Raw genomic sequence first — 25,778 nt, forward strand, 5'->3', positions numbered from 1 at the left:
TAATAATCCCTCTTTTTGACATTGTGAACGCACAGATGTAAAGAGTGACAGAATATCAATAATCGTGTATCAGATAGTGATACAGATATTGATCTTTGAGGATAGACTGTCAACCATTGTGTATAAGATAGTGATACAAATCTTAATGTTTGCGATCTTAACTGTATTTTCGCAACATTATTATTATTATTGTTATTATTATTGGCAGTCGTATTAAACTATTATAATAGCTAATTGAACCCAAAATGTTAATGATACAGCACGGTTATTATCTTCTCCCCAAAAAAATGTTTTTTTATTGCACATCATGTCAAATGCTTTCAAACCTGCTTCATCTCCAAGTTCATGTAACTTGTACATTTTTGATGCTTTAACTCATATATGACTGGCACTTGCTTACATCAGAGAAGCGATAGAATTGACAGTCTTGTCTGTATTTGACATCAGTTCAGTTAAAACAGACATCCAACACATTTACTTCAGATTTTATTTTATTGGCAGAAATGAAATACAATCACCCCCATTTTGAGAGTATCTTGTATATTATTATAATAAGTAACTTTAGGAATTGTGTTGTACCTCAAATATCATTCGAAACATCCTTTAGCTTATCTTTAGTGTCGTCACTCTTTGTGTAGAATTTGCAGAAATGATTTCTTGTCATATTATCAAGCAGCTTCTCGAGGTCTCAACCCTTTGAAAACTATATTGTCCAAATCTATTCAGTACTCTTATTGCCTGGTTTTATGTAGTTAAATATTCAACAATGTTTCACTTGTTCACTAAGTCAACACGGTAAACTTTTGACCGATAGTTTATTGTTTCTCTGTTCAAACTGTATATTCACACACCTCAGTTGTTCTCTTTCTGCAGTCTCTATGGCCTTGTATCTGTCGAGTCTGCTGGAACTAAAGATTTCCTCCATTAGAGGACTTCGCTCTCGGTTTGCATATACAGATTTCTTGAGCGTGTCAGGACGTGCCCTTTCCAGAATAGGATCTCTCTTCCGTAGAAATTCACTGGGAGAATTCTGCTGTTTCCTTCTAACTTGAGAACCACCTTCATAACTGCACACATGACAATAAGAAAACGTGTCTGATTAGTTTTCTATCAACGCTTTTATTACCATTTCTTCGGATGAGCGAGACCCTCTTTTTAGGCTTTAACTTCACATGAATTGGCGGTCATGGAAATTCCCACCGAACTCGAGAAAGTGATCTCTATTGCACTGCAAGTAGAATCGCGAATGAAATGACGTCGCCGATGTCGACAGACGAACAGCTCTTGGCGCCGTATGGATCCTCTGGACCCCACGGTCAGTGAACCTCATCTTCCGCCTGAACCTATGCAGCTGGGACGGCTTCATCTCACTGCCTTCCAGAGGCACCAACGACTTACCCAGGGGGTCTGCCTCTACTGTGGGAAACCGCCCACTAGTAGATAGGAGGATACTGGTGGGCAAGATCTTCTGTCCTCTTCCAGTCAGCTGCGCTCATCGCTCCCTCGTTACCATCAGTGATTTTACCTGGTGTCCTTTAATCTTCACCCTTATTTAATCACTACCACTCCTCACTCCAGTTGTGCTCTCGTCAACTCTAGTTGGTTATGCACCATATGCTACTGCAGTCATTTATCAGTATTCCAGTCTAGCAAAGTCTTGTACAGTAACTTAGTCTTGTCTTGTCTTGTACAGTAACTTAGTCTTGTCTTGTTGTGTGGATTCCCTTTTCGTGGAACACTTCTTACCTTAGGATTGTTTGCCCTTCCAGTTGTCTCACCCCATTATCTTTGAGGAGTCTGCACCTCTTATGCTTCAACATAGTCGACTGTGCCGCCTCTACTCCTGCTGGGACCAGGAAGCCACACCATCTGCCAAACAGTGGGATACCTCTATCTCTGTCTGTGGATACTCGTCTCCTCACCACTCAACTGCTGTATACTGGGTTCCCCAGTTGGCGTCGTAGCCAGAACCGAAGACATTGACTCCAGGCGGACATCTGCCACAGGATCCCACATTGACTTTCTGTCCACCTACCTCAAATATATGTGGCGGCGGGGTGATGTCACCGCCTTGTGGGGGTTATAATAAACACTTATTAAAGGAAGACTGAGTGAGCAACAGGAGCTGGGTCCCCCCACCCAATGCTTTTTAGTCTTTTAATACAGTTCGTGGCTGTATGTTGTGCCTGTCGTGTTGCAGTGTGTATGCTAAAGATATAGTGAGGTGGGCTTCAGGACTTACTGTAAACACGGGAGCCACCTGAAGTGTGTAAGTGCAGAAAGTTAGTGTAAATGAGTGCACAACCCACTCCCCCCACATCTAACAGGACAGGTAAGACGCCCCCACTCCTTAAAATAAGTGACTTCAAAATGAAAACAACCAATTTACCTTATCTAACAAATTATTTAATTTAAAATAAATGAGATTTAAGTAATTGGCTTTTCTGTCTTACAGATGAGGAAAAGTATTTGCAGTACAAAAATGACAAAATGTAAACAATACAATAAACAATGTAAATATCAATCTGTGTCTGTAATAATTTCACACAGTCAATGTCCTTTCAAATGCACTGAATTGCACTTAAAGAAATAAACCTCTTTGAACACAGTTCAAAAATAATCAGTTCAATGAATTCAAATACCAATTCGCATCAACATTGAGAATAATGAACAAAAAGTATTATTCCTCTTTTTAAACGTGAGCTCTCAAAGACAGTTCACCACCATGCGTGAGTCGAAACGTATTTGAATCCTCTTGTCACAAGTTTGCTCACGGTCCAATGAATTGTGATTTACTCAGTCCAGTTCACGAGAGGAATAAGGAATTCTGCTTACCGAAGTGTAGCACAAAATGTAAATAGTGTACATCACCACTTTAATTCCAGGATGAGGCGCTGAATGATGTCCCACAGATGGCAGGGTATCTTAGCTCAATTTTCCTCCCCCAGCGATTGCCCTCGAGATCCTGACGACGTCAGCTCGATCCTACAAGGCCACAATCCGAGCTGGCTCAGACCGCACTTCAACGACGCACGCACCATCGGAGACTCACACTCGCTTCAACGGACATTATCGCGCGTCCATAGTATTTTAAGTTCGTTTGAAACAATAAAACAAAAACTGGACAAAACAAAATGAAACACGGGAGTAATCGACTCCAGTAGCGTTAGCAACATCAAGCTAATAAGCGCTTTTCTCGGTCTCGCTCACAAAGACACAAAACTCACTCAATCAGGTCGACTAATTCTCAAAGTTACCATCAGAAGACACTTATGTGATGCAGCAGACGTGCCGATGTATATCGCGGGTCTAAACTTATGTTTTTAACCAAAAACTACCCGAACATCACAGACGTCTTCAGCGAGCACGTTTGTCGTACGCCATTCTTCACCTTCTTTTTGTGCACACCCCATGGCGGCGCCCACGTCAAAGATCTAAATAAAAGTCTCGTATAAACGATTATTATTGATACCCCTACATTCCCCCCTACCAAACCCTGCCATACCATCGGACTTCCATTCAGCAACTCAGTCCCTGGAAAACAATGACAGAGAATGGTAAGCATAATTATTCACATCGTAAAACATCAGAATCACAATGAAAATATACAAATTACAACATAGCAAAATAAACATTTTAAACGTTTACATTTTAACCTGAACTTTCAAGAAAACATTAACATGTCCACATAATTATTTCAAGGCATAATCAGTTCTATACCTAACCGGCAAAGTACCCTTGCTCTGACGTTGAGAACGTCTAGGCTCCGGAATGCTTTCATTTTCACTTTCAGCATCAGAACCACCTGAATTTTCTGACTCATGTAAAGACTGGCTGACTGAATCATCAGAAAACACTACTCTGACAGGTTCTCCAATACCTTTGTCTAACTCATCCCCATTTTCTCTTCTACACCCTGTGTTTGTGTGTATGTCAGGTGCAGGTGTACTCACAGGAATTACAAGAACATCAGGAATTGAGTCAGTGTGTTCCTGCTCGGAGTACTCTCTAGATTTACGTCTAGGTGTACAGGATTGGGGCTGTGTCTGAAAAGTGCAATGTTTGAGTTGGTCTCTGTGTACAATTTTACATTTTCCCCCTTTTTCTGGGCGAACTGTGAAGACAGGAGTATCGGCATGGTTCTGTTTCACTACAATGTACGTTTGGGATTCCCAGTGATCTTGTATCTTACATCTTCCTCTGTGGGAATGGTTCCGTAACAGAACACGGTCTCCAGGTCTCATTAATGCTCCATGTGATCTGCGATCATAGGCCCTTTTTCTCTTTTGTGAAGATTCTTGTGCCGTCTTACTTGCCACTTCAACAGCTAATTTCAATTTGTTGTGATGCTGTCTCACCCAATCATCCAGATTGTCTATGTCATTATTCCCCAAGTCTCTTCCATCAAGTATGTCCATCGGCATGCAAGCGTCTCTCCCGAACATTAAGTAGAATGGCGAATAACCCGTTGAGGAATGGACCCGGCTATTGTATGCCATAGCCAATTCAGGCAAATACTGCTTCCAGTTCTTTTTCTTCTCTGCTGGTAATGTACTTAACATGTCGTGCATGGTTCGGTTGAATCTTTCACACTGAGCGTTGCCCTGAGGGTGGTATGGAGTTGTACGACTTTTTCCGATTCCATAGACATTACACAGTTCTTTGATAACCTTGGCTTCGAAACAACGTCCTTGGTCTGAATGTAACCTTGCCGGACAACCGTAGTGAGTAAACCACTGTTGCACAAGAGCTTTTGCTGTGGTATGGGCGGTCTGATTTCTGGTTGGCACCGCAACTGTGAAGCGGGTGAACATGTCAGTTAAGACAAGGACATTTTCAAATCCTCCGAGGGACTCTTCTAATACAGAATAATCCATAGCTAAGACTTCCAGGGGTGCTGACACATTAGTGCACGTCATTGGGGCACGAAGTTTAGGAAAAACATCTTTCGCAAGTGCACATCGTTTGCATTGCTGAATCCAGGCTTTAACATCCTTTGTCATTGTTGGCCAGTAGTAAATCCGCCTCATACGCTCCAGCGTGCTTCTCTCTCCAAAGTGACCACAATGATCATGCTGACTCTCATAAACCTTGAAACGCAGAGGTTCTGGAATCACTAGTTGATGAATCTCTTCACTGTCTCTTGGATCAAGTATAGTTCGGAACAGCACTCCTTTTTCAAGCTTGAGTCGAATGAACTGTCTAGCAAGTTTTCTCAACTCCAGGTTCATGCCTCTATGATCAACAGGACTGAAGTTCTTCCTGGAAAATACAGCACGGTAAACAGGGGCTATATTCGGGTCGAACTTCTGTTGCTCTTCTATGTCACTCCAGCTATAACCTGGGACTTTCCTTGTCACTGCAACTTGTATTGAGGCTTGAACCTTCAGCCGATCCTCTGTGACAGGCCATAAGCATGCACGAACATCATCTGAGTTCATCTTAATGAAATCTTTAGCAGAGTCTTCTTCCTCTGGCTCCTCACATGTGGGGATTCTTGACAACACATCTGCGTTTATGTTTTGTCGTCCTGGTTTGTAGTAGACTTCAAAATCAAACTCAGCGAGTTGAGCTAGCCACCGTTGTTCGACAGCTCCCAAATTTGCTGTTTCCAAGTATCGCAAAGGATTGTGATCTGTGACAACAGAGAACTTGGTATAAATCAGATACTCCTTGAACTTTTCTGTAACCGCCCATTTTAGAGCAAGCAGCTCTAGCTTGAAGGAACTGTAATTTCGATCGTTCTTTTCTGACCCACGAAGGCCCCGACTCGCATATGCGATCACACGTTCAACTCCTCCTTGGCTCTGACTCAGTACAGCCCCAAGACCACGCAGGCTTCCATCAGTTGTGAGCACAAAAGACTTGCTAAAATCTGGGTATGCAAGAACTGGTGGACACATTAAGCAGTGCTTGAGCTTATCGAGTGCAGTCTGGCATTCAGTGGTCCAGTTAAAGAGTTCCATCACTTTCCCTTTTCCAACCAACGCATGAAGCGGTCGAGCTAACTGAGCAAAACTGGGAACAAACCTTCTGTAATAGCTCAAGAATCCGAGGACTTGTCTCAACTCTCTAACATTCTTGGGGACCGGCCACGTCTCCAATGCCCGTGTCTTCTCCTGATCAACTTGTATTCCTCGGGATGAGATCAGATGTCCTAGGAATTTCACCTCAAGCTTCAGAAGGAAACACTTACTGGGTTTGAGTTTCAATCCATGTTGTCTCAACCTGTTGAATACTATTTCCAGCCTTTGACAATGGCTGTCGAAGTCCTTTGAAAACACAATGATGTCGTCAAGGTAGATGAGCAGTATGTCGAACGTCAGATCGCCAAGGACCACCCCCATCAGGCGCTGAAATGTTGCAGGAGCATTGCAGAGCCCAAATGGCATCCTGGTCCATTCAAACAGTCCGAAGGGAGTAGTAACAGCAGTCTTAGGTCTGTCATCCTCACTCATGGCCACTTGGAAATAACCTGATGTTAGATCCAGTGTGGAAAACAGCTGGGCATTTCCCAAGGAATCCAGCGATTCCTCCACACGAGGAAGGGGATAGGCGTCTTTGCAGGTTACTTTATTTAACCTTCGATAGTCGCAACAAAAGCGTACGCTGCCATCTTTCTTAATAACAATTACAGCTGGAGATGCCCATGGACTGCAGCTTTCTTTGAGGATTCCTTGTGAAACTAGATCTCGGACATGCCTTTTCACTTCCTGGAACACTTGGGGTGGAATTCTGTGGTGTCTCTGCTTAATGGGAGGAGCGTCTCCTGTAGGGATACTGTGTGTGACAGTCGTTGAGAAGCCGAAGTCACCATCATTTGTCGAAAACACGTCACTGTGTTTCATCAGAAGGTCCCTGAGTTTTCCACATTGAGCCTCCGTAAGGTTTTCGAGATTTGTTTGCACTGGGACTGGTAACAGCCCAGAGGTGCTTTCTTCCACTTGTTCCTGTCGCTGCTGGATAGCTCTAACGTGCAAAGCATCATCCCTTTCTTCAAACTCCACAAGCACTTTAGGAACAACCTCCTGGGGTTTAGACAGTACTGCTATTCTACATCGTGGCAGAAGCTTCACAGGCCTTTCGCTGGAATTCCACACTCGGACTGGGACTTTTCCGTTAATGGTCTTGGTAAGTACGTTGGCGATTAGAACACTCTTGGGTAAACTGACTTCGGGTGAGGCTTCCACTAAGACTTGGCAGCTTACTTTTGGGGGTATCCTGCAACGACCTTCCACAACACGTTCACTGAATGGAGGAATAGTGATTGCTTGTTTCCCTGCTACTTTCACAAAGCCAATCTTGTCTCCATGGTTCAATGTTTCAGTCTGTGTCTTGAGATCAGCCAACACTCTTTGGACTCTTGCTTCTTTTATTCCACGACTATACCGATCCCTTCTTTCCATGCCCTCAGTAGCCATGAATAAATCTTTCAGACTGCTCAGCACATTCATCCCAACAATGCCTGGTACTCTTCTCAGCTCTGTCCCTATGGGGTTGCCTTCTTTGATCACAAAGACACACTTTCTTTGCAATGTCTTCCCCATACATTCAATGTCCGCTTCCAGACATCCGACAATGGGAATATCCAAGCCATTGGCTGCTGTGAGTCGGACCCAGTTGGCAGACGACAACGTAACTTCACCAAAGTGGCTCTTGAAATGTGACTCAGTGATGGTAGTCACCTCAGATCCTGTGTCCAGAAGGCAGACAGTACTTATGCCAGCAATCTTTACTTCGACGGTTAGACAATCTCCAAAGGCACTTTCACAGAGAGTTCTTGAAACATCCCTCACGTTACAATCAGCAGTGTGACTTCTGATGACAGACGGACCTGGACTTTCCAGAACTGCTACAACTTGATCAGATAACTTTTCCCTCTCCACCATAGATTTCGGGGGCTGAACTCCACTTACATGCTCTCTGTTTTGAAGGCATCGCCGACTAGTGTGTCCTGGTTTGCCACACGTATAGCAGATGTATCTTCCCTCGCTGTCTTTTAAAGGTGGACTTTTGGTTTTACTCTCCCTGCCAGGGGGTTTCACTTTCTCTTGGTTCGTTACCATTTGGAAAAGTTTTTCTTGCCGGGCAGATATCTGCTGAATGGCTTCATGCAGTGTTTCCAGAGTGAGAGGGGTTGAAGTGTTTTCTGCTGCAGTAGTAGCATGAACAGCACCACGTGAACGAATACTGCTTTTTGAGGTAGTTGGAACTTGGACCTCCTCTTCTTCTGACCAAGTAATGGCTTCCTGCATTAGTTGAATAAATGTCAGATCCTTTTCATCCTTAAGTCTCCTCTTCATTTCTCGTCGTAACGAATCATCTTTGAGACCTAACACCAGCTGTTCCTTCAATACAGCATCTGCATCAGGGACTCTGGAGGGCTCACGGTTCTGAATGATATACAGTTTCTCCTGCAGATCATAAGCGTAGGAACGAATGGTTTCGCCAGGCATTTGATTGCGGTCGTAAAACTCTTTCAGTCTGCTGCCAATGGGAAGTTTATCACCGTACGTCTGATCTAAAGCATCAAAGATCTCATCCACAGACCTCTCTTTGCCGTTGAGCATGACCTTGACTGTCATCTTAGCCTCATCTTTCAGATTCTGCTTGACAAACTCAATTCTGTCCTCTTCAGGGATTTTCATCATTTTTAGGGCAGACTTCATAGAATTGATCCATTCCTCTACACTAAGGTCACCAGGTTTGGATCGACAACCACTAAACTCTGGGAGTTTACGATCACGAGGAATGTAAACGGTAGGTTGTACTCTCTGAACGGCAGCCTGCTGGTCTATGACAGTTCTAGCTAGGGAAAGGGCTTCCCTCTGGTCTGCTCTTGCCTGTTCTAACATTCCAGCTTGCTCACCGAACTGCCTTTGCATCTCTGCGAACTGTCTCTTTAATTCGTTCAATTCAGCCATAACTTCAGTTTCGTGATCAGCAACGTGCACTGTCTCAGAATACTCGCTGGTTGATCCTGTTCGTGACGCCAATATGTGGCGGCGGGGTGATGTCACCGCCTTGTGGGGGTTATAATAAACACTTATTAAAGGAAGACTGAGTGAGCAACAGGAGCTGGGTCCCCCCACCCAATGCTTTTTAGTCTTTTAATACAGTTCGTGGCTGTATGTTGTGCCTGTCGTGTTGCAGTGTGTATGCTAAAGATATAGTGAGGTGGGCTTCAGGACTTACTGTAAACACGGGAGCCACCTGAAGTGTGTAAGTGCAGAAAGTTAGTGTAAATGAGTGCACAACCCACTCCCCCCACATCTAACAGGACAGGTAAGACGCCCCCACTCCTTAAAATAAGTGACTTCAAAATGAAAACAACCAATTTACCTTATCTAACAAATTATTTAATTTAAAATAAATGAGATTTAAGTAATTGGCTTTTCTGTCTTACAGATGAGGAAAAGTATTTGCAGTACAAAAATGACAAAATGTAAACAATACAATAAACAATGTAAATATCAATCTGTGTCTGTAATAATTTCACACAGTCAATGTCCTTTCAAATGCACTGAATTGCACTTAAAGAAATAAACCTCTTTGAACACAGTTCAAAAATAATCAGTTCAATGAATTCAAATACCAATTCGCATCAACATTGAGAATAATGAACAAAAAGTATTATTCCTCTTTTTAAACGTGAGCTCTCAAAGACAGTTCACCACCATGCGTGAGTCGAAACGTATTTGAATCCTCTTGTCACAAGTTTGCTCACGGTCCAATGAATTGTGATTTACTCAGTCCAGTTCACGAGAGGAATAAGGAATTCTGCTTACCGAAGTGTAGCACAAAATGTAAATAGTGTACATCACCACTTTAATTCCAGGATGAGGCGCTGAATGATGTCCCACAGATGGCAGGGTATCTTAGCTCAATTTTCCTCCCCCAGCGATTGCCCTCGAGATCCTGACGACGTCAGCTCGATCCTACAAGGCCACAATCCGAGCTGGCTCAGACCGCACTTCAACGACGCACGCACCATTGGAGACTCACACTCGCTTCAACGGACATTATCGCGCGTCCATAGTATTTTAAGTTTGTTTGAAACAATAAAACAAAAACTGGACAAAACAAAATGAAACACGGGAGTAATCGACTCCAGTAGCGTTAGCAACATCAAGCTAATAAGCGCTTTTCTCGGTCTCGCTCACAAAGACACAAAACTCACTCAATCACGTCGACTAATTCTCAAAGTTACCATCAGAAGACACTTATGTGATGCAGCAGACGTGCCGATGTATATCGCGGGTCTAAACTTATGTTTTTAACCAAAAACTACCCGAACATCACAGACGTCTTCAGCGAGCACGTTTGTCGTACGCCATTCTTCACCTTCTTTTTGTGCACACCCCATGGCGGCGCCCACGTCAAAGATCTAAATAAAAGTCTCGTATAAACGATTATTATTGATACCCCTACATAAATTATTATTTTTACCCGCTATTAAATCCGTGTGTTTCTACCCTGACAAAAGGTTTCTGGGTTAAAAAATCATCTGCCTTTGAAGACACAACTTTTTTATTCAGTTGTAATAAACTTTGACTTTTTACTTACTTATTATTAAGCAACGTTAAGCATTAAACGCAGCTGGAAATAATAATATTTGTTAAATAAAATACTGGGAGGATCACAAAGATCAATATTTGTATCACTGTCAGACAGGCTACTGATTGACATGACACAAAAAACAATATTTGTATCATTATCTGACATATGATAATAAATGTTATTCTGTCACCAATCACGTGGCTGTGTTAACAATGCTTCAGAGTTGTTCTGACAATGGGATGCACATTTAAAATTATTTTTTTTATTTTTGTTATATGCCTTCATAATATAAGCAGATATGTTTTTACTACATTGGAAACAAATATTTAAAGCATTTTAACATGGGTTTAACATAGAATCATTGTGTTGTTTTGATCAGTTTGGCTTAAAATAAATTAAAAGTCCCTAAAAGAAACAAGTGACTTAAAGACTCAATGCTAAGATAAAGTTTAATTTCAACTGTTAATATTAATGTGATTCAATTCTTTGACATGGCCTTTTTCCATCAATATTACCATTTTATTATTAGTCAGGTCAGGTCCAAGTCGATCTTCCAGAGTCAGGTCAGGTCCGAGTCGATCTTCCAGAGTCAGGTCAGGTCCGAGTCGATCTTCCAGAGTCAGGTCAGGTCCAAGTCGATCTTCCAGAGTCAGGTCAGGTCCGAGTCGATCTTCCAGAGTCAGGTCAGGTCCGAGTCGATCTTCCAGAGTCAGGTCAGGTCCGAGTCGATCTTCCAGAGTCAGGTCAGGTCCGAGCACAGCCTGCTCTGCCCGGTTCCGCCTCCGCCCCACCTCCCTCCTGGACAGATTTAGCAGCGTCTGGAATCTGCTCCTTAAAGGGGGGGCTATGTAACGGTAACCAGCTGGAGTGCCCTTGAGAACTACCAGAGGGCACTCCACATCAGACTTTTCACTCACTCACAAACTACATTTCCTATAACTCACTACTCGGACTCATCGGCACTGATTGCACACACACCTGCATATCATTCACATACACACATATACACCACTTCCACACACCCATTCATTGCGAAGTGTTTTGTCTTGTTTTTACTGCATTTCTGAGTGTTTCCCTGGTTCCTTGTCTTTTGGTTTTTGGATTTTTTGCCTGGTTCCCTGATTACTCTTTTGCCTCTGGTCCCTGCCTGTTTCGTTTGTTTTGTTTGTTTCTTTGTTTGGACTGCCTTTCTGTGTATGACCCTTGCCTGTTATTTGGATTACGCCTTTGGATTGCCCTCTAATAAAGCTGCAATTGGATCTCACCTTCAAGTCTCAGAGCTGTTTGTGACAACATCATAGACTAAAGATTTCCTTCTGTAATCCCCGACGGTTACAGTCAAAACTATTCAACGATCTCCTCTAGTGCGGATGATTGTTATTTTGGCTCCGTATCGTCGTGGAAGGCCTATAGGTCTTTTATTTTATTAACAACATTTATGGAGTTCACATGTGTTCTGGATATTTAGGCTGCTTTATTGTAACAAAGATAAAACCCTAAAGCAAAAACAGTCACATCTTTGAACATCTTTAGTTTCGTTGTTTTTTTTGTGGTATTTGCAGAAATGTTTTTCTTGTCATACTGTATATTAATAATAATTTAGTTGATCATCTCAAAATGAGACCTCAAGAAGCGGCTTGGTATAAATATTAACAACTCTTATTGGCTGATTTTCCTTCATTATTCAATCATTCGTTTTTAAACGCATTAAAAAGTGTAATGACATATTGTAAATGTATTCAAAGTGTTAAATATTCCAAAATGTTTTACATTTATCAATTAAAAATGTTTACATGAAAGTCAAGACTGTAAACTTTTGACCGAACGAACTAAATTCAGACACCTTGTCCCAACGTTCTTTTCTATCTCTGTTCGCAGCCCTTTTGTCTCAATGTGCATCTTCTAAAGGTATTGTCACGGTAGCATCACGATGATGTGCCATTGGAACTAATTCCAATGGACAAATTTCATTGATACAGCAGTCTTTAAAAAGGGAAATATTAGACTTATTATTAGGTTATTAGGTCCTGTGTGTTTTCATATGTGTCTCCAATTGATCACGGCTAAAAGCGCTATGGGAACATTCTTATGGTCAGAAGAGCGGAACCAACAGGATCTTATAGCGTGAGTTTGGTAGGCAGTTGAATAAACCGATCTTGATCTATATCGTTACAGCTTAGAAAATTGTATTGCATTAAAAATTAATAAATTCTTATAATAAAAAATATGTCTTATAAATCTGTTGTTAAACAGGGAATTCAGCAGGATTCGAAAACAGCAGCTTGGAATCGATCCTTGCGATTCTCAAACCAGGAATTGGAATCGGCTCCAAAGAAATCTGAATGAACAGCCCTAATAATCAGAGACAATTGTAGAATATATTCAGTTGTAGATTATATTTGTGTCACAATATTAATCATATGATGTAGACAATTCAATTTGTAATTTTTTCAGATTTTGAGAGATAATTTTGAGGGCGATATTGTCCACGGATATTTCAAATTCCACAAAACTTTTGATTCTATGTATGAAATTGAGGGTGAAGTTCAAGTGCACATCAGTGTGACAGACTGTGTTAGGTAAAATTCAGGAATCCACGTGTAAGCTTTCATTTCTTTCTGCGTGAGGTCCCTTGCAAAACATGAACTTTCACTGCATCAAAACCTTTGCAACTTTTGAAGCATTATAGTTCATCAACAGTTCAAAAATATATACTGTGATAAACTAATGCTGAAATGTTGATGTAGTACTTTGAAGCAGAAATACTGTATTGGGATTGATTTCATTGGTGGTCATTACTGAAAAACCAAGTCAAGTCAACTTTATTTATATAGCGCTTACAATTTTCATTGTTACAAAGCAGAAGTACGTGAAACATATTGACTATAAACAAAACATTAAAGTTAAACAAGATAAAACAATAAAAACACACACACCCACATGCACAGAATAACAAATACACATATTAATTGGTTACATGATTCTGCCACCATACTTGATGTTTGTGTGTAATTGTTTTTATATAGTTTTGCATTTTATTGTTAAATTGAAGTACAATTAATGTTTTTGTTATCAGCAACAATGGTAGTATATTTATATGATTTTAATGTTATTAAATGATTAAATTGTTTGACTTTAATATAAATACAATACATGTGAGCAAAAATTGCCCTTTTACTAGAAAAGTTTAGTTATATTTACTAAAAAATAAGGATCAGACCTACACAAAAATAACCCTTTCAATTTTCTTATATAATAAGAATTACTTTAGGTTTAGATTTACATAACTTTCTTATTACATAAAGGTCAAAACCCAGTAGATTTTACTTTTTAGTTTCAGGAGTAACATTTACTTTACAAAATTGCGAATTGACAATGATCAGTGGGGCTGAATTTTTACCCTTATCATTAAGATCTGGACTAAAGTATGGAAAGAGTTTCTCAGTGAAAGTTTGTCCAGTGAAAGAGTAGATAAGAGATCTGTTCTCCACATCATAAAAACAGACCAGACCCTCCTCATAATCCACAAACACCCCCACCTTCTGTGGCCTCACTCTCAGAGACAGAGAGACAGAGCGATCAGCAAAGGCTTTATAATTCTTCCCACCTCTCAGAACTACAGTCCAGAGTCCATTCTGAGGAGTCAATGTGATCCCTCCCTTCCTGTTAATAGATTCTCTGGCCACTCCTAAAGTCCATTCAGTTTTTCCCTTCACCTGAACCTCAAAATAAAATCTCCCTGAAGAGAATCCCTCTTTACCCAGAACACAGATACACGGCTCAAATCTCTCTGGATTATATGGGAGTTTATGTCTAATGTCTCCATGTCTCACTTGTTTTCCATCTTCTGACAGGATGAGAGTTGGATTAGCTGTATCAGGATCCAGAATCACATCCACTGAGAGATCAGAGAATATGAATCAATATAAAGATGTTGATGTGTTTATAATTGTAGAGGTGAGTATGTGTGTGTAAAGTATTATTGAGAACAGTGAAGATCACAGATTGTACCTGCAAACTGCTGCATCCTCCTCAACACTGTCAACACAAATAACAATAAACATCATCAAGAGATTATATAAGAAACATAAAACCATCGATGGGTAAGAAGATTCTATGAACTTATTTTCACAAACCAGTTTGAGTGAGTTTGTCTTGTAGAGTCTCCTGCAGTTGAGTCAGAGCTCTCCTCAGAGTCTCCACACTCACATCAGTCTTCATACTGATCTCAGACCAGTTCTTAGTTTGTGGAGGTGTGTACAGGGATGAGTCGATCTACAGCAGGAGAGAGATTAAATCACTCATCATGAGGAGAGAGAGAGTGTGTGAGAGAGAGAGAGACAGAGAGACACAGAGAGAGAGAGAAAGACACACACACAGAGAGAGAGAGAGAGAGAGAGAGAGAGAGAGAGAGAGAGAGAGAGAGAGAGAGAGAGAGACAGAGAGACAGAGAGAGAGAGAGAGAGAGAGACAGAGAGACAGAGAGAGAGAGAGAGAATTTTAAACCATACTTTAATACAGAAACAAAAACAATAAAACACATTTACTACATTATTTCTTACATTATCTCACAAGGTAAAAACCAAATTTTCTCCAAGAACCTCACACAGAGCTCCATTACTGCACCATATTAATACAAAAGTGTTAAGATTTTTCATTTTTTATAGAAAAGAAAATCGATCAAAACCCTAGACTTTATCAATCTTAAAAAACACACCTTAACGTCGAACTCTGCCTCTTGCCGTATTTTGTTCTGTCTACTGACATAGATAGCCATTTTCGCTTGCCCAATAACAAAATTGACCAGCTGACACAAAAAACGTTTTCCCTTTGAGTACTTAAAACCCAAAATAAAAGTCTCAATGCAAAACAATTCATTAAAAGCCAAAAACAACTCACTTAACTTCTGAAACAAAGGTTCTAATCTGGAACAGTGCATAAATGCATGAAAGATAGTTTCTCTTTGCGTACAGAAAGGACAACCAGAATTAACTTCTGGGTTCAATACAGACACAAAGGAATTCACAGCAATAATGCCGTGGAGAATTCTCCATTGCAAATCACCTGTCCTTTTTGACAGCGGTGGTTTGTAAATGGACCTCCACTCAGGTCTAACATCGTTACCCAACTTAAAAAAGGAGCGCCAAGGTGTGTCAATTTTCTTCTCCAGAATGTTCTTATTAAGAGCCAAAACACACACTCTATACAGTTTTTTACTTTCACATGACAGAAAATCTAAAGAAAGACACTCATATTGTTTTACAAAAAAACTTGTACAATCGTTGAACTCAACTTGAATACCTAATCTTGGAAAAAAATCATTGCACTCAGGGGTACTAACGCCCGTAGAGAACTGTTCTAATAACCTTGCTTCTTCAACGGTTAACAAGAGTCTCACATTTGTCAAAAAACGGGAAAATAACCGAACAGATCTTATTCCCAAATGTTTGGAAGCTGCTTCAACATTCTCAAAACTTAGTCCAGTTAATGCCAACAATTGACCCAAAATTAACACCCCATGTTTGTGGAGTATCAACCTGTAACCAGAGAGATTGTTTTGAGTGGTGACATCCAGACGAGACCCAGCAATTAGAGGTTCTTGTAGTAGCCAGTGAAGCGAAATAGAGTTCTCAGTCCTGTTAACCCGGAAGAGGCTCCACACTTTAAAAAGATTCAGGTAAAACGTAGGCAGTCCCGATAAGTCCATTGAGGTTGGCTGCATCAAAAATAAGGATTTATCCAAGCCAAAACCACCGATAGTGCGCAAAATGGTGCAGCAAACCGCACGCCACCCTAACGCTGTGGGTCCATCCAAAAACCTCTTTACAAAAAGCAACCGAAAAGCAGCACACCTGCTCTGTAGGTGAACTAGCCCTTGTCCACCCTCTTCCTTGAGGAGAAACAAGACACTTCTTGAAATCCAATGTAACTTGTCCCAAAAAAACGTAACCAAAAGAGATTGAGCTTCTGCTAGAAAAACCGGTGGAGGGTCCACACATGCCAGCTTATGCCACAGTGAAGAGGCTAATAGGTTATTCACAATGAGGGACCGCCCCCTGTATGACATCTCTGGCAATAACCACCGCCATTTGTCTAGGCGACTTTGAAAATTTTCCAGAACCCCTTCCCAGTTCTTCTGTAACATACTATCATCCCCTAGGAAGACCCCTAGGTACTTAATACCCCCCCTTCTCCATAACAACCCTGCGGGAAGGTGGGGTGTCCCCTCAGACCACTGTCCTAAGAGTATAGCTTCACTTTTCTTCCAGTTAACCCTGGCAGAAGACATTTTATTAAAATCTTCAAGGAGCTTAAATAAAACCTGTGCATCACATTGTTGCTTTAGTATCACCACAATATCATCTGCATAAGCTGACAAATAAACCTTAAATTCACACCCTGGTAAGGACAAGCCACCCAGCTTACCTCTTATTTGTTGAAGCAATGGCTCAATGGCTAACGTATATAACATCCCAGACAAAGAACACCCCTGTCTTATCCCCCTAAGGACCTGGAATGGGGCACATAAGCCACCATTTATTTTCAGAACACTCTCAGCATCGCAATAGAGTACTCTCAACATATCCACAAATCTTTTACAAAAACCAAAAGCCAGTAAGGTGTCCCATAGATAGGAGTGCTCGACTCTATCAAAAGCCTTTTCCTGATCCAGGAAAACTAGGCCACAGTTTAAATTCAACAACTTGGAAACATTGAAAATGTCACGAATGAGGGAAATGTTGTCGAATATTGACCTACCCGGGACACAGTAGCTTTGGTCCGGATGGATGACCGTTCCTATCACACCTGACAATCTGTTTGCCAAAACTTTGGACAATAATTTGTAATCATTGCATAGAAGTGAGACGGGGCGCCAATTTTTTATGTCATTGAGGTCTCCTTTTTTGGGGAGTAGGGTGATCACTGCTCTTCGGCCGCTCAGCGGCAATCTGCCCTTCAACAAACTGTCACTGAGCACCTCGAGCAAGTCTTCCCCCACCTCCGACCAGAAAGTCTTATAAAAGTCAACCGGGAGGCCATCTATCCCAGGAGCTCTCCCAGACTCCATACTTTGCAGGGCTTTATAGAGCTCACCCAGGGTCAGACCACCTGCTAGGGCCCCATTCGCCTCCTCTGACACCTGTGGTAGATCTTCAAGAAACCCATTCTCTACGCACCCCCCAGGTTTAAGCTCACTCCTATACAAGTCTTGATAAAAAAGAACTGCTCTTTGCCGAATGGCAGTAGGATCTAACAGAACCACTCCATCCTCAGAGCGCAACGCATGAATTTGACGGCACTGGCCATTCTTTTTTTCCAGACTAAAAAAATATTTGGACGGTGCATCCATCTGATCTATTCTTTGAAAACGTGAACGGACCAACGCACCCTGTGTTTTGTACCCAAGTAGGTCCGTCATCTGGGCCTTCTTCCTTGAACAGGCTGCCAATACACCAAAATCGCCCGAAGAGTGAGCTAAAAGTTGAAGTTCAATTATCTCTTTTTCCAAGGAAGCTAATGAACGAGTCAACTCTTTTGTGACATTGAGAGTGTACTGTTGAGTGAACTGCTTTATTCGAACCTTGCCTACATCCCACCATTGTTGTATTGAGAGAAACGAAGACTTTGATTTTCTATGAGCCTCCCAAAAAAATTTAAAGGACTCTTTAAAAAACTCATCATTTAATAGATTACTATTAAAGTGCCAATATGCACTCTTCGATTTAACTGCACTTACTATAAATGTGCAATGCACCATACTGTGGTCTGTAAACCCTACTGGCGTTATGTAACACTTACTATAAATGCTCAAATGATACTTAAAACAGTAAAATCTGTCCAACCTAGCTAGTGACATAGCATTACCGTGTGAATGTGCCCAAGTATATTGCCTTTCGTTTTTATTTAAAAATCTCCAGACATCACATAATTCATATTTTGTAATAGTGCGAGTAAGACGTTTACGTGAAGCCATGTGTGGCTCCATGTGATTCCTATCTAAGTCGAGTTCAGTACAGTTAAAATCACCACCAAGAAAAATAAATTCTTCAGAACAGCAGTTTTGCAGGGACATACCCAAAGCATCTAAAAACAACATTCTTTCCAATGGTGCAGTAGGAGCATAAACACAAAGAAAAATAAACACCTGTTTTTCAAAACACGCTCTAACCTTTAAAAGTCTTCCTTTCACAATTTCATCTATATCATATGAAATAGGATTAAAATTCTTACTAAAAAGGATAGCTACTCCTCCACTTACTGAGGTGTTGTGACTCAACACAGAAAGGCCATCAAATTCCCTCCCCCATTCAGCAGAATTTGTACAGTCACTGTGAGTCTCTTGTAAAAAAACAACATCAATATTCTTTTGTTTAATCATTTCATACACCATCATTCGTTTTTTTACATCTCTAGCACCATTAACATTTAAGGTGGCTAGGTGAACTTCACTCATTTGTAAGCATAGAGAGAAAAACACAGACAAACCATAAAAGCAAAGAGTACTAGTCTTCATCTCCCCCAAATTTACCATCATCATTAACATTTTTTATATTCATCACAATTTTCTTTAGACGATACACCTCCTTGTTTGTAAAGCAACTACCTGCCATACATTTTTTAGTTTTTTCAACAAACTGTTTTAGGTCAGGAAAAAACTCTTGTACGCACACACCTCTCTTATTTTTTGTTGCTCTGAGGAATAACTTGATATCATCAAGCTCATAACTACGTCCAGTGAACTCACTCTGAGAAAGAGATACACTCGAGTCAGAAGACTCACCAAAACTGCCTGTATCTTGAGATTCCACATCTTTCTCAATACTTTTCTTACTCATTTTAGCCTCGCTAGCCTTTTCCTTATTTTTCCTTTTCAAAGGTATTTTAAAAACCGTCCCTTCTGTTTCAACAACCGTCACACCGACCATATCCACAGATACTGAGATGTTTTCAGCACCAGGAGACTTACTTCCGTTTTTCCCCTGCTGCTCTACATTAACTAAAACCATCTCATCGGTCTTTGAAGGTAAAGACGACGACGTCCCAGGCGCATCCTCAGCGAGGAAACCTGTATCAGCCTCGATCGCAACAGCACCTACGCCCGGCAACATCACGCTCACTTCATTAAGACCGGTGGCAGCAGCCACGTCCGTGTCTGCTGAGCTAACGTTAGTTCCTTCGGGTTCCTTTGTGGCAACTTTCTTAGGACAATTGCGCACCAAATGCCCCGCCTGGCCACATCGAAAACACTTAACTTTCGCAGTAGTAACAAACACCATGTAATCATGACCATCTATGCGAAAATTAAACGATACCTCAAGTTCAGCCTCACCATGTATGACCATGTAAACAAAGCGCCTAAAGGAGACGATATGTTTTAGCAGAGGCAACTCAGTGCTAACCGAAATTTTATGAATTGGGGAAACAATTTTTCCCACGAACGGAGGGACATTAGACAAAGTTACTCGCTTTGCCGGTAACGCAAGCGGCAGAACATGTACAAGTTCATTACCAACCACCACCCCCTGTACCACTAGCTGGTTCGCTTTGTCAATAGAATCAAGAAAAACCACCACCGCGCCGTTCATTCTAGACGCGGATAACACACTCTCGTGTCCCACAACATTCCCTATAGCAAGGCAGCACTCTTCTACACTCACCGCAGCCGCTATTTTCACTGCATGACGCCGCGTGAGCGAGTTCAAAACCTGTTGGCGTGGGGCCGGCATATTTCCACCCGTGGAAAGCCCACTCGGCCCACGCCCGACACCAAAAAAAAGGGGGTTCCCCTCTTAACACTATAAACCTCACTAGAAAGAAAAGAAAGGACTTACAGCATTCAGCACTCAGCACTCAGACTCACACCTGCACTCACACACTCAGTCGCACCGGAAGTGAGTGTGAGAGAGAGAGAGAGAGAGAGAGAGAGAGAGAGAGAGAGAGAGAGACAGAGAGACAGAGAGAGAGAGACACAGAGAGAGAGACACAGAGAGAGAGACAGAGAGAGAGACAGAGACAGAGAGAGACAGAGAGAGAGAGAGACAGAGAGACAGAGAGACAGAGAGAGACAGAGAGAGACTGACCTGTAGGAGGTGGAGATGATGGTCAGTGTGTGAGAGCTGCTCCAGCTCACTGTCTCTCCTCTTCAGCTCAGTGATCTCCTGCTCCAGATCTTTCATGAGATCTTCATCCTGTTTCTCTGCTGCTTTCTGCTGCTCGTCCATCATCTCCATCAGCTCAGTCTGACATCTCTCAATGGATCTGATCAGAGAGCTGAAGACCTCAACACTAGCTGCTTTCTCCTCATCTGTGCTTCTCTGAAACAATCATGTTTTCATTCATCATCTTTATTTATAAGACAAACACTTCTTCTCTTCAACTTACTTTTCTGAGTTGTGCTGAGTGTTTGATGTCTTGAATCTTCTTGATTCTCTCCTGGATCATCTGCTGAACGTCTGTCTGTGTCTTCTTCAGTTGAGTCTATAGACAGACAGCAACACACAGACACATTTGATCACAGGTAGACAGGTTATTAAATCATGTTTTAATGTTGTTATTGACTCAAACCTTCTTCTCTTTACTCATCTCCTCAAGAGGAACAGTGTTGTGAGTCTTGTGGTCTCCATCAGTACAAAACACACACACACATGTCTGATCATCTCTACAGAAGAACTCCAGAGGTCTCTCATGTTTCTGACATATATAGTCCTTTATATTCTCCACAGGATCCATCAGTTTGTGTTTCTTGAAGTTTGGGACTCTATGATGAGGCTCCAGATGAGTTTCGCAGTAAGATGCCTGACACACCAGGCAGGACTTCAGGGCTTTCAGCTTTCTCTCATCACAGATGTCACAGAGAACTTCAGATCTTCTCACACTGATCTTTTCTTTGTAGAGCAGCACAACCTGTCTGAGTGTTGTGTTGATCTTGAGGTCTGGTCTTTTTCTGAATGTTTTTTTACACATTGGACACGAGTAGATGTGACTGTTGTCCCAGCACTGTTTCAGACAGCTCCTGCAGAAGTTGTGTCCACATGGAGTGCTGACTGGATCACTGAACACATCCAGACACACAGAACACTGAAGCTCCTTCGTCAGAGAAACACTGGACGATGACAGAGCTGAGAAACAACCAGAAATCATGAACGTTTATCACTGAGAGATTATATATTTCTGATTATGTAACGATACTGTAAATATAAAGGGTTTATTCATTTTGGGGGCTTGACTTACATGGAGGTTTACTCATACTGCTTCTCCTTCTCCTTTTTTGTTTTGGTGATGTTGGTTCTGCCATTGCACGTCTTCTCTTTAAATCTTTTCAGATAACAGTAACAACAGAAATCACATTTTAAAAGCATCACATCCGTCCCTTCCCAAACAGATCAAACAGCAAAAAACACAACAAAAGATTCATAGTTCATATATAAACACATGTCAGTTGTTACACGTTCTTGTTTAATGTGAATTTCAGCGGCTGTTTTTCATTCTGTCTGTAGTTCACACACTTCCTGTTTCTTGAAGTCTTTTAGTAACTTGACACAATACCAACAAATAACTTCAGAAGAGCTCACAAGTTACAATGAAACAGACTACAATATGCTTATTAAAAATCTGTCAACATTTCAGTTCAGATTAAACTTGTTTAACTAATTTAACTTGTGTATTCATCTGGTTTAGTCTAATGTGCTCGAGTTAGACACACAAACCTGAAACAAAAGACAAACATTAGAAACTTCATAGAAATGTCTCACATATTTCATCATGTTACCTGCGAATAAGTATCAGCTGTGATCACGAACGTCTTTGAAAGTCTCAGATATCTTGTTTTTATAGAAATAAAGTTTTTACTTGATTGCTGTTCGTCTGTTTAGTTTCATTTTCACTGTCAGGTCTCGATCATCTGTGATGTCATAGCTCCTCCTCTCTTGTATGGAGCAGCCACTTATCCAGGAATCCTTGCAACGGCCAATCACAGAGCGGATGGGTGTCTTGGCACATTCTTATCACAGTGTCAATCATCCACTAGAATCGTTCTGTTGGACGTACACTACTGTTCAAAAGTCATTTATGTTCACCAAGCCCGGATTGATTTGATCCAAAATACAGTAAAAGAAGCCTGTTCTTTAATATAAGCCTGTTTTTAAATAAATAGTATATAGTTATGCATATTATGATCAAATATATTGTGTATTGTTTATAAATTGTATATTTCGAGACCCCACCCCACCAAAAGATGGGGGGGACCCCCCAGATTCAATTCAATAAAGAAAAAGAAAAAGAAGAGAATATCACTTTTATGATTTGTCAAAGCAGGATGCATTACACCCTTGGAAACAGGTTCATTGTGTGATAGGATGTTATAGGATGAGATGGGTCCAAAGGTAACTCTATTATTTTTTTTAACTGTTTACTTTAATATTATTGAAGGGGGAGTGCACTTATAGAAAACAGATCAGAGACAGAAACAATGTCTTTCACTTAAACCGCATGTAAAACTTTAAATCAATTACTCTTTTTCTGTGAAGCGTGACAAATACAATGATAAAAATCTTAATCTTTGTGACCTTCCCAGTATTTATTGCGCAACCGATTATATTATTTCTGTATGCAGTGTCTATTGCTTCATAATGCGGCCTCATTATCGTTGAATTAAAAGTTTATTAGAACTGAATTAAAATGTCATGGCTAGTCCTTAAAGGTCAAACCAGTGAGACAAATCTCAATACAAAAAGAACAAAGAGTCATATTCAGGTTTTGAAAGACAAAAGGGCAATGTGTCATTTTTGAAAAAGCATCACCGTGGTATTTCCTGCAGATGGCACAAGAGGCACAAGTATCGCAATGAATACAAGAATCCACCTCCACTGTCAAAATCACACGGTCAAGATTCATGATTCATGATTCTTCTACAGTCATTCGTCTAGATTGAATATTTGAGATCCTGTAACTTTAAAGTTTGCTAGTCAGATCGACAAAAACACGTCTCATTTATTTCACATTTGTATTAATAGACAGAAGTGTTATAGAAGTTGAAATATGTATACACAGAAGATTAAGACACATTTTAAGGAAAAATAAAGGAAAAAAGTTGGTTGTCCACTATAAAATGATTTTGTTATAACACGTTAGATGATTCTTAGAAATCATTGACAAAAGATTATTGATTTTTTGCCTTCATGCGGATGATTGTCATTTGAACTCAGTATCGTCTTGGGAGGCCTTTAGGTCTGTAGCGGTTTGGGTCGCCGCCGTTTCTCCCCCAGCGATTGGCCTCCTGGTCAGCTGCAGAATCTTGACCTCGGCCAATGGAGCGTTGGATAGCTTCTCTTCCGTTACTGCAAACATCACAACAGAGAACATCTCTCTTCAGATGTCCAGCAACATCTCCACTTCAAAAATATAAATGTTCGCACGTATTCTGACTGCAAATCAGACTGCTTTTTGTTCATTATTTAGTCCATATCATCTATTTCATAAAACATTGTTGTAATACTCATTCTCATGTTCATGCACCTGATCACCGCGGCCGCCCATCTTCCTCCCGAGCCTCTTTGAGCTGCGTCAAAGTTCCCACGCGCATGAAAATACTTGTCTGAATTCTTCCAATTGGCCTCCTTCATATCACTGTAAGCACGCCACATGTCCTTTGCACCTACAAAAAGACCGTAAACCCAGTTAACATGCGCCATGAATTGACCTCAGTCCTATTTTTGTGAAACCAAGGTAAACGGAATAACAAAGAGGACTGGAACTGACCTCCAGCGGCTTGTCCGGGGAAACGGTACCACTGTGCCCGGACCCCGACCACCATAACCAACACCAGCGCGGCAAGAATGAGCTTCATGTTTGTAAATCTGAACATTTACAAATGCAGACAATCCAGATTAAAGTATCTCACCGCTTTAAAAATAAACATTCAAATGTTAACAGCACAAATAACAACAGTTCACAATCTAATAGATGGGATCAATCATAAAGCTTTTACAGCAATGGTCGGCTAGTTGGTCTCACCTCTCCTGTCGTCCAGATTTGGGGAGTTATCCAGAAACCGGAAACATTATATAGACCCCGGATAAGGTAGGAAATGGAAATTTTACCCACTGCCACGTGTGAGATTGATCCAGGGAAAATGTGATGTGGTTAAAGATGGGATAGTCCTGTTTTGCGCAACACTTTCTGGGAAGGTCAATACGCATTTGTGCCACCATTTGATTATCTAAGTCCAAGCTTAATAAAATTATACCAAGTGAACAAAACACACTCAAAGGGATTCCAAAACCTTTATTAAAATGTCGCAATAGGGATGGGAATGTTGCTCATAAACCAGTTTGTGTGTATCATTTCCAAGTTTAGGAAACACAGACGTTCATATTTTTTAAGTCATGATTTAAACAAATGTATTAAACTGACATTTAGGACTAGACTTTAGTTAAATTAGGACATTTAAAGGTCCAGAGTCTTTCTGTTTGACCACATCCTCAAATCCATGTTTTGTTGCTATCGCAATTGTTGCAATATTTTTAATTGTTACTTTGCAAGATTTCGCTCTGAACATCATGTTCTCAGGACTGAACGTGATTCATGGTGTGATGCGCTTCTGATTCAGAACAATTTCATGAAGGAAAAATCTAGAAATATTAGTTTTATGTATCACAAACATTATAACTTAACATGCTGTCTGTCTCTCTACAATGTTGCCCATAGAAAAGGTACAAAACAATTGTACATGTTCTTTTCTGTATGGCACTAAAAACGGAGCAGCAGGTGTGTTTGTGGTTAATCTCACAGGTGTTTGTACTGTACAGAAAACACAATTTGTGTCATAACTCATACTGCTTTGCACTGTTTGTCTGGCCGGTGGGGCTGCTAGAAATTTATAGTATTATAACACCGCATATAGGAATTTATAGTCTGTCTGATATTTGACCTGTGTTTTGACTTGCATAAGCTTTTATTTTTTGCTTAGTCAATGTTTTCTTGTACAGCTGCTTAGTAACAATGAAAATTGTAAAAAGCGCTTTATAAATAAAGCTGACTTGACTTGACTGCTCAAAACTAGTTTTACAGTAGGTTTGCCAACTTACTGTAGATTGAATTTACAATTTTTTTTTAAACATAAACTTACCTAGTTCTTATATTATGTAAATGCACGTAATCTAAGAAGAGATTCAACTATCTTACTAGAAAACTAAAATGCTAAAGGAAGAAAGTCTTTT

At 40.8% G+C, this 25,778-nt stretch overlaps 2 protein-coding genes across 4 annotated transcripts; both read right to left on the reverse strand.

Annotated features, from left to right (window-relative positions):
• Nucleotides 1-13,359: 13,359 nt before the first annotated feature.
• LOC306894225 (E3 ubiquitin-protein ligase TRIM39-like) lies at nucleotides 13,360-22,493 on the reverse strand. 2 transcript variants are annotated; one of them, XM_079456587.1, is made up of 8 exons: nucleotides 22,331-22,493; nucleotides 21,793-21,876; nucleotides 21,127-21,680; nucleotides 20,944-21,039; nucleotides 20,643-20,876; nucleotides 14,697-14,835; nucleotides 14,572-14,598; nucleotides 13,360-14,458 (listed from the first exon to the last, which is right to left on the reverse strand). In XM_079456587.1, the coding sequence occupies exons 2-8, from the start codon at nucleotides 21,854-21,856 to the stop codon at nucleotides 13,884-13,886; spliced, it is 1,689 nt and encodes a 562-aa protein (XP_079312713.1). In that variant the 5' UTR covers nucleotides 21,857-21,876; nucleotides 22,331-22,493; the 3' UTR covers nucleotides 13,360-13,883. The 2 variants fall into 2 exon arrangements, with proteins under 2 accessions (XP_079312713.1, XP_079312714.1); XM_079456588.1 differs by having other exon boundaries at nucleotides 21,793-21,931; nucleotides 22,331-22,467.
• Nucleotides 22,494-22,963: 470 nt separating this feature from the next.
• LOC306894273 (serum amyloid A-5 protein-like) lies at nucleotides 22,964-24,721 on the reverse strand. 2 transcript variants are annotated; one of them, XM_079456687.1, is made up of 4 exons: nucleotides 24,574-24,721; nucleotides 24,319-24,416; nucleotides 24,076-24,214; nucleotides 22,964-23,897 (listed from the first exon to the last, which is right to left on the reverse strand). In XM_079456687.1, exons 2-4 carry the CDS (start codon nucleotides 24,404-24,406, stop codon nucleotides 23,762-23,764), a joined length of 363 nt encoding a protein of 120 aa, XP_079312813.1. In that variant the 5' UTR covers nucleotides 24,407-24,416; nucleotides 24,574-24,721; the 3' UTR covers nucleotides 22,964-23,761. The 2 variants fall into 2 exon arrangements, with proteins under 2 accessions (XP_079312813.1, XP_079312814.1); XM_079456688.1 differs by having other exon boundaries at nucleotides 23,521-23,897; nucleotides 24,319-24,462; nucleotides 24,574-24,641.
• Between the last annotated feature and the right edge of the window lie 1,057 nt (nucleotides 24,722-25,778).

This window comes from Barbatula barbatula (genome assembly GCF_947034865.1).
Source record: "Barbatula barbatula genome assembly, chromosome: 1".
NCBI classification, from domain to species: domain Eukaryota; kingdom Metazoa; phylum Chordata; class Actinopteri; order Cypriniformes; family Nemacheilidae; genus Barbatula; species Barbatula barbatula.

Coding starts and splice junctions, on each gene's coding strand:
- LOC306894225 (XM_079456587.1), bottom strand. CDS start 21,856: ATGGCAGAACCAACATCACCAAAACAAAAAAGGAGAAGGAGAAGCAGT. Junction 21,040..21,126: donor AGATGAGTAAAGAGAAGAAG/GTTTGAGTCAAT, acceptor GTCTGTCTATAG/ACTCAACTGAAGAAGACACA. Junction 14,599..14,696: donor AGACAAACTCACTCAAACTG/GTTTGTGAAAAT, acceptor TTGTGTTGACAG/TGTTGAGGAGGATGCAGCAG.
- LOC306894273 (XM_079456688.1), bottom strand. CDS start 24,424: ATGTTCAGATTTACAAACATGAAGCTCATTCTTGCCGCGCTGGTGTTG. Junction 24,215..24,318: donor CCCCGGACAAGCCGCTGGAG/GTCAGTTCCAGT, acceptor GTCTTTTTGTAG/GTGCAAAGGACATGTGGCGT. Junction 23,898..24,075: donor TGGGCGGCCGCGGTGATCAG/GTGCATGAACAT, acceptor TGATGTTTGCAG/TAACGGAAGAGAAGCTATCC.